This window comes from Candoia aspera, chromosome 1 (genome assembly GCF_035149785.1).
Source record: "Candoia aspera isolate rCanAsp1 chromosome 1, rCanAsp1.hap2, whole genome shotgun sequence".
Taxonomy (NCBI): Eukaryota; Metazoa; Chordata; class Lepidosauria; order Squamata; family Boidae; genus Candoia; species Candoia aspera.
Window position 1 is genome coordinate 827176 of NC_086153.1, and position 7458 is coordinate 834633.

Here is a 7458-nt window from a genome sequence, read left to right on the forward strand (position 1 = left end):
CGCAAAATGTGGTGGTGGGTCTCACAACTGTGCCGTAGGCACTGCCTGGTTGCCAGTAGGCTTCTGGGCACAATTCAAACTGCTGATATGGGCACCAGGTACTGCAGGACCATCTACCTCAAGGGGATCCTACCTGTCGGGCATGCTTGTCCAGGTGGGCTGGCTGCTAGCTCTTAGCCGCCCTGCTGCAGAAGAGCCCCTTTCTGCTTTGCCGAGTTCCAAGGAGGCCTTGAAAACAGAATTCTGCCAAAGGGCATCTGGGGTTGGCATCTCTTCACTGGATGCAGATTTATATTCATTGGAGTTTTATTATGATACACAATTTATATAGTTTTACTGATGGGTTATTACTGCAGTGTCTCTTAATTGTGCCCTGCCTCAAGTGCTTGGGAAGTATAGCAGTACAGAAATACAGCAAATAAACTAGCAGAACAGTACCAGGCATCGACAAAAAGCCCGCAGCTGCAGGGGAAGATGCAGGCAAGGTGCTGGCAGCTCGGTATCAACACACGGGGGACCTGCATGTTAGACGTCTGTCAGAGAAGGGATGCCAGAGGCCACGGAGTGCAGATGACCAGACTTGCACTAATTCCTCGGAGTCACCCTACGGAAAGGACCTGTGCCCTGCAAACAGGCAGACGGGCACGAGATCGCTCGTAGCCTAAGGTGGAGAATGAAGAGGACTTAAGGAGGGTGCCCTTCCTTTTGCTGACCACAGCAAGGCCTTTGACAGCATGATCTTGCCAGGATGCAGGCACTGCACACAAAAAACAGGCAGAGCTTTGATTGCATTGTTGCAGCCGCCTCCTTGACATTTTTGACCCCACCTGGTGGACACACCTTTCTGCAAACCCAAGGGTGTATGTATCTGCTAAATATTTGCAAGCAGTTGTTTACACATTCAGAATAAGAAAACAGCAAATACAGAAGTTGTGGAGGATTAGCTGTGTCACCCAGACAGGTGGGGGGGGGGCGCAAAGAGAATCTCCCTGAAGGGGAGGGCTCAACACATGTGGGCATAAATCCAGCCTACAGTTGGGCTGATGGTTGATGGTGGGATGAATGGGGGGGATGAACCTTATTTTCGCTAGCCCCCACCACAGACCCGGGCTTTCGAGGGCTTTCTCAGCCCTTTCCTTCCTCTCTGTAACATAAAGGGCTTGCTTGCATCCTTCGTACAAGTGGCAGAAGCCAAGCCCAGCCAAATCGAAGGAGGCCTGTGCGAAAGAAGGGCTGACTGGTCACATGCCCACCAGAAACAGCTTTTCTGGGGCTGGCGTTTTTCCCCAGGCGGCTGCAGCGGCCCCATCCTCCCCCTCTGGCCCAGGGCTGTGGGGGGAGCGGACTCCCACCTCCCTGGCAAGGGAATCGGGCAAAGGCTCTGAGCAACTGGAATCTAGGCCAGGGGGTGGGGGAGGAGGCTCCCCAGGCAACCTCCAGCTTGAGGAAAGCCAGCTCACCCCCCTGCAGGGGGGGTTGGCAGGAGAGTGGGGAGGCACAACACCATCCGGGCATAAGAGCAAGGACAAACCATAGGGAAAGGGATGACTGGTGCGGTGGAGAAGACCCAGCTGGGTGTGTAATGCCCGCCCTTGAAAGTAGGAAGACCCATGGGACGCAGGAAGAGGTCCCCCCACCCCAGCCCCCGACTTAACTGCCAGCCAGATGAGAGGCAGCCTAGCTCTGGAGGGAGCAGGGCGGCCATGGCACTTTCTTGGCTGGGAACGGCAGCGGGGGGGGGGGGCGGGGGTACACGGGGCTTGCTCTGCCAAGGGGCTAGCAGAGGCTCGCCTTCCCAGACAGCAAACTGCTGAGCTCCCCCTCCCACAGCCCACTGGCCCCAGAGAAGCCTCTCTGCCCCCCCCCCCCCCGCCCCAGCTGCCTTCTCCTTTTCCAGGCAAGGCTCTGGGCTGTAGCCCCTCGCTAATTTTCTAGGAAGGCCTTTGTGCTCACAAGGAAAAACGATGCCAGCATTGGGCTTCCCTGTGACATTGCGGGAAGAGAGCCACATTAGTCTGATGGGGGGGGCGGGGTGGTGACCCCTTTTCTGACTAAAGTGGCGCCCTTGAATAAAGCTTGTTAGCTACAAAGGAAGCCACCGGACAGCTTCTGATGTCCTTCCCTGCACTGCTGCTACTTCATCACAGGACTCTGGAGACAGAACTGCAGTTCAGGGGCAGAGCGCCTCTGGGCCCCGAGGGAGGCTCCTGGGGCCCCTGGCTGCCCACGTCCTTGACCGCCCCCAGAGGCTTCCTCTGCCAAGCAAGGCTCCCTCATGCTCTGGGAGGCTGGCAGGGAGCCAGACCCTTCTGTGCCGGGGGCCCCGCTGGTGGGGCAGAGGAAGCACCAAGCGCAGCTTGGGGGTCTGCAAACCACACCAAGCCGAGGGTGTCGCGGTTGGTGGGGCGGAAGCAGAGACAAACAGGCCGAGCCTTGCAAAGGTAATGTCAACATTTACTTCGAGGGACAGACAAGGTGAGAGCGGCCTCCTGCTGCCCACCCCCCCGGTGGCTTCAGTCAAGGAGGTCCAAGAGGTGCTGCACCTCGGCGAGGCCGGACACTTCAGCTGGCAACACGGAGAGGGCCTGGCGGGATACAGGACAGCGCTGAGGCCACTGGGCTCTGACCGGCAGCAACAGCCGCCTGGAGTCACCCTTCTCCCAGGGTCTTGAATCCAGGCCCCTGGCCCTGCACAGGCTGGCCGCAGGACTGCTCTGGGCGAGGCCTCCTTGCCCCCCACTTAAAATGGCAGTTTAGACTCGGGGTTGCTCTCCTGGCCGCACGTCGCGGCAGCGGTTCCCTTCGCTAGCAGACCAAAGGGGCTGCGGGGGTTGAATCACAGAAGGTACCAGCTGGAAGAGACTCTAGAGGTCATCTAGTCCACCCATTCCCCTCCCCAGCGAGTGGCCATCCAGCTGCCATTTGAAAGCCCCCAACAAGGGCAAGGCCACCTCAGCTCCAGGCAGAATCCTCTACTGGGAGCTTAACCAACCCTGAGGGCGCAGGGTCTGAGAGGCTGCTCGAAGCAAGAGGACAATCCACTCAAAGCGCGAGGCATGGCAATGGAATGGGCCCCGTTCTACAGGTACCCGCTTTCTGCTGCCAACCTGCCCTCGGTGGTTGGGCTTATTGCCATCGCTGCTCTTCCTCAGAACGAAACCTGGGCAGGCTGCCCCCCTGCGGGACTTCCAGGGGAGCAGGCAGGCCCCAGGCCCCTCACCTCCTTCAGCCCAACCTCTGCCTTCTCCTGGTGCCGCAGCAGCTGCTGGGCCTGGCGCAGCCGGTCCTCCAGGCATCTCACCTGTGGCGGGAGCACAGAGCCCCGGAGGGGAGGGTGAGGGCGGGTGCCGAGGGTCTGCCACGAGGGGAGGCGCAACCCTCCCAGCCCCTCACCTGCACCACGTGGCGGGCCAGGGCTTCCGTGTGCTCGGCATCCTTCTGAAGAAGGAGCTCCTTCAGCTTCCCCACCTGCAAGGGAGGAGAGATGGGTCGTGAGCCCGAGAAGGGGGCACCCGGCCTGGCACCCAGCGGCTTCTCCACTCTGCCCAGCTTCCTCTGGGGAGTGCAGGGCGGAAAGCGGCCAACCGAGCGCACGGCTGGTGTCGACTGCCACTTGGCAGGCTGGAGCTGTGGTCCTGTGCCCTTTACCTGGAAGGAAGGGCCTCCAGGCTGGCAGGGGTTATAGCTCAGTAAAGATCTGGCAGAATTACGGTGCTTTTAAAACACACCACGCCCACAGTTGCTCCCACGAAAGCAGCAAATTGCTCCTGCCCGTGGAGAATGCAAAACACTCAGGGAAAACAGCCCTGAGCACCGGCCATCCCTGAGATTCTCCGAAAAATCAACTTACGTTAAGCCAGCGGTTCTATTACTACAAAAGTAACTTGCAAGAACGAGGCAAAGAGGACAGACCCACAGAAACGCACAATATTGGGATAGCCATCTAGCCTCTGAGTTTGGAAGTTCCCCACAGAACTCCATCAAGGGCAGCCGGTCCACGGCCAGGAAGCTAATCTGAGCGGAGAGGAAAGCGCCCAGGGACGGGGACTCTTGGAAGCAGCCGCCGGTTCCGCTGAACGCATCTCCTTCTGGACAAGGAGGCTCCCGGTCCCTCGCCAGGCGTGGAAAAGGGAGGCCGTCACAAAGCCTGGAGAGTGCAGCGGGGCCTGAGGGTTGGACTGAGAACGGGCTGGAAGCAGAGGGCGAAGCTGTGTGCCGAAGGATGCGGGCAGAGCCAGCCCAGCCCCTCGCACCTCCTGCCGCAGCCAGATTTTCTCCTGGACGTCAGGGAGTCGGGTCCCACTCAGCTCCTCCCAAAGGGTAGTGGCCGTCGTCTCCGACTTCTGCAGCGCCAGCCGCAGCTGGGCCACCTCCTCCTGCAGGGTCTGGCGAAGAAAGCCCGGTCAGCTGCTGGCAGGGCAGGGCAGGGCACCCCCCACGCTGCCCCGGACGTACCCCCACTTCCCTCCTCTGGTCACTCAGCTGGTCCTGCTTCTCCTCCTGTTGACGGAGCAGCTCCTGCAACTCCTTTTCGTTCTGGGTGGAAAAAGGGGGGACTTTTCAGCAGCAGCAGCAGCAAGGTGTGCCAGGCTTCCAGGCCCTTGGGAGGTCTGGGGAGGCTGCAGCAACAAGCTGCAACCCTCCCCCCCTTCAAAGCAGCTGCCTGCTGCTGAGAACACAGGAAACTGGAGGGCACTGGGTTGCAGAAGCCAGAATGTGCCCAGGCCAGAGGTGACCCTTGGGCCCTCCCTGCGATTCTCGGGTGGGGAGGGCTCCGCCTGAAGCCCCAAGATGCTCCCTGTGCGACTCTGACCCAACCTCACGGCCCGGCTCCATGGGCACTGGCTCTGCCTCAGCATGGGAGAGTGGAATCAGATAAACATGGCTTACAGTGGGGCATGAATGAGACTCTTCTGTCTGAATTGACAAATCGTGGCTTACTGCACTGTATGAACTCAGCCAGTCCTAAGGCCATTTCCTATTTAAGCCAGTCCTCTATTGAGAACCATGAGGACTAGAACCTTAGTTTAGGGGAACAGTTCAACAGCAGAAATCCCTGTAGGGGTGGGAAGAAACATCCTTTCTCATGTGCTAGAGAGTCCCAGGCCAAGCAGCCCCTCCCACCTTCTGGGAGAGCCCACCTGGATCCTCAGGTGGAAAGCCTTGCTCAGCTTGGCACGGGCGGCATTGCAGGAGTCCATTTCGGCCCGGTGCTGCCTCTGAGAGGTTTCCAGCTGCTGCTCCAGCTGCAAACTACCAGAAGGAAGGTAGCTCAGGGCACAGTGGCTTCTTCAGCCCTGGAGAGGGCCCCGGAAGACCCCTTCCTGCCCGGCCAGGGAGAGCCAGGGAGAAGGCCGCCCTCCCCAGTCAGCCGCCCTCCCTGAGCCCACGCCAACCCTCACATCTGGGCCCGCAGCTCTCGGACTTCTTCCTGACGACGCCTGGCCAGGAGGCGCAGCTGCTCTGCTATCTGCTGCAGGTCCTGAGTGTGGGCAGCCAGGGAGGCCTTGATCTCTGCAGAGAGAGTCCAGTCACGGATGAGAGAAGGCAGCAGGGCGAGGACAGGGGGGCTGCCCCAGAGCAAGGGGTACCTGATGGCTGCGGAGGGGCCGCCGGGGCTGCCTGTGTAAACGCCGTGGTCTCGCTCCAGAGGCCTGGGGTCCTCGTGCCTGAAAGAAACCAAGGTTTCCTCCTTTAGCAAAGTCAGATTTTGCCTGGGGGGGAGCCCTTGCAAGGAGGGGGCTGTAGGTGACCAATGTAGGAAACAAAGGAAGCCCCCCCCATTCCTTTCCCTGGTACTGCAGAGCAGCCCCCCTCAGCTGCTGCGCTCTCCCCCTGCTTCATGGCTCGGGGGTGGCAAACTGAGCCGAGCAGGGCCGCTTCCTGCCAAGACGGAGGGTGAAGGGGCACGTGGGACCTGTAGTCCATCAGCTGGGGAAAACCTGGGCCAAGATAAAACGAAGGCCCAGAAAACAGGAGGCAAAGCTGTGGATCGCTCACTTTCCTGGGACGCAGCTTTCAAGACACTGTCCACCAAGGAGGTCCCCAAGCGGTGAGGGGTGCGCCGCCCCGGGGTGCAGGCGCTGTTTCGTGGGGCCACTTGGGCTGCCTGGAAAGCAAGCCAGCGTTGAGGAGCCCCTTCCCCAAGGAGCTCCAAGGCAGCTGGACCCGGCCAGAGAAAGCGGGTCTGTCCTACCTCGCCTGGCAGCGCTGTCTGGAGAAGGTCTGCAGCCTCCAGGAACTGGGCTTGGAGCGCCCCCACCTCCAGCACGGCCCGGGCGAGTGACCCCAGGCTGGTCGCGGTGCCCTGGAGCTCAGCCCTGGCGCCGGCCAGCTCTGAGCCCAGCAACTCCTGTTCCTGCCTGCAGAGGAGAAGAGGTGCGTCAGAGGCCCAGACTCAGCTGTCCACCCTGAGGGACCTTAGCGAGGGACCCAGGCCCTACCGGAGCTTCTGGTGGGCATCCCTGAGGTCCTCCAGCTGGGTGCTGCGCTCCCGCAGAGTCGAGAGGCTGGCCTTCAGCTCTCCCTCCGTCTCGCTGAGCTGGCGCCGTGCAACCTGGTTCTCCTGCTCTATAAACTGCAGGGGGGGGGAGAAAGGCACCCCAAGATGGAGCCCAAAGGAAGCCGCAGGAACAGAGGCCTCCCCTCCCTCCCGGCTCCCCGCCCACCTCGCGGCAGTCCGAGGCCTCCCGAAAGTCCCGCTGGGCACTGTCGCGCTCCTGCTCCGCTCTTTCCTTCTCCTGAGTCAGCCTGCGGAAGAGAATCCCCCCAGTCAGGGGAGGAAGGACCCTGCTACAAAGCCACTTTGACAAATGGACGCAACCAGCTGAGTTTGTGCAACGCCTAAAGTAGGCTTACAAGCCAGGACAGCCAGGTCGCGCAAGAGTCCCGAGCAACACGAGAACCTGAACTATGGTAAAACGAGAAGCACATTCAGAGTTTGGCCTCCCTCCGAGGCCCGCCCAATCAAGCCACAGATAAAAGCAAACGCTGACCAGTTATTTTCAATATGGCCTCTGGGGAAATAATTCCCAGGTGAAATTAAATGAAAAGGAGACCCCAAAACGATGCCGGTGAGCTTCACCCCCATCCATGTTTCATGCAGAGGTGGTGCGATGGTGGGGTCACAGCAGTTATGGCCAAAAACATCTGTAGGGAGCAGGTCAGGGAAGGCTGAGCCATGCAGGTGACTTGGAGCACCGGCCGGCCAGCCAGCAGCCCCACCAGGACTCACCAGGCCACCTTCTCCCGCAGCTCCTGGACAGCTGCCGCCTTCTCCTCCAGCTGCCGGGCAAGGGCCAGCTGTTCCTCCTGCAGTTGTTCCAGCTGGCACTCCGAGGCCATCGCCTTTTGTAGAGCAGCCTGCAGATCTGCAGAAGGGGCATGGGTCAACTTTCCCATGGCAGACGACCCCAAGAGGAGAACTGAAGGACTCGTGGTGCCCCCCTCCACCCAACA

The 7458-nt window shown here is 60.4% G+C and overlaps 1 protein-coding gene across 1 annotated transcript; it reads right to left on the minus strand.

The window, feature by feature from the left end:
* Positions 1–629: 629 nt before the first annotated feature.
* Positions 630–7090, minus strand: LOC134488617 (sperm-associated antigen 5-like). The gene is made up of 14 exons (XM_063291080.1): positions 7059–7090; positions 6669–6750; positions 6444–6577; positions 6197–6362; positions 6001–6109; positions 5592–5669; positions 5403–5514; positions 5142–5253; positions 4456–4536; positions 4254–4385; positions 3394–3468; positions 3221–3301; positions 2459–2585; positions 630–757 (listed from the first exon to the last, which is right to left on the minus strand). Exons 1-13 carry the CDS (start codon positions 7088–7090, stop codon positions 2514–2516), a joined length of 1266 nt encoding a protein of 421 aa, XP_063147150.1. The 3' UTR covers positions 630–757; positions 2459–2513.
* Between the last annotated feature and the right edge of the window lie 368 nt (positions 7091–7458).

Bases quoted from the DNA above. Each gene is read 5' to 3' on its own strand.
- LOC134488617 (XM_063291080.1), bottom strand. From the start codon at position 7,090: ATGGGGGTGAAGCTCACCGGCATCGTTTTGGG. The intron at 6,578-6,668 runs GTGGGCGGGGAG...CCCCCCCTGCAG, and splicing joins AGGCCTCGGACTGCCGCGAG to TTTATAGAGCAGGAGAACCA. The intron at 5,254-5,402 runs GTGAGGGTTGGC...TCCTTCTGGTAG, and splicing joins CGAGAGCTGCGGGCCCAGAT to TTTGCAGCTGGAGCAGCAGC.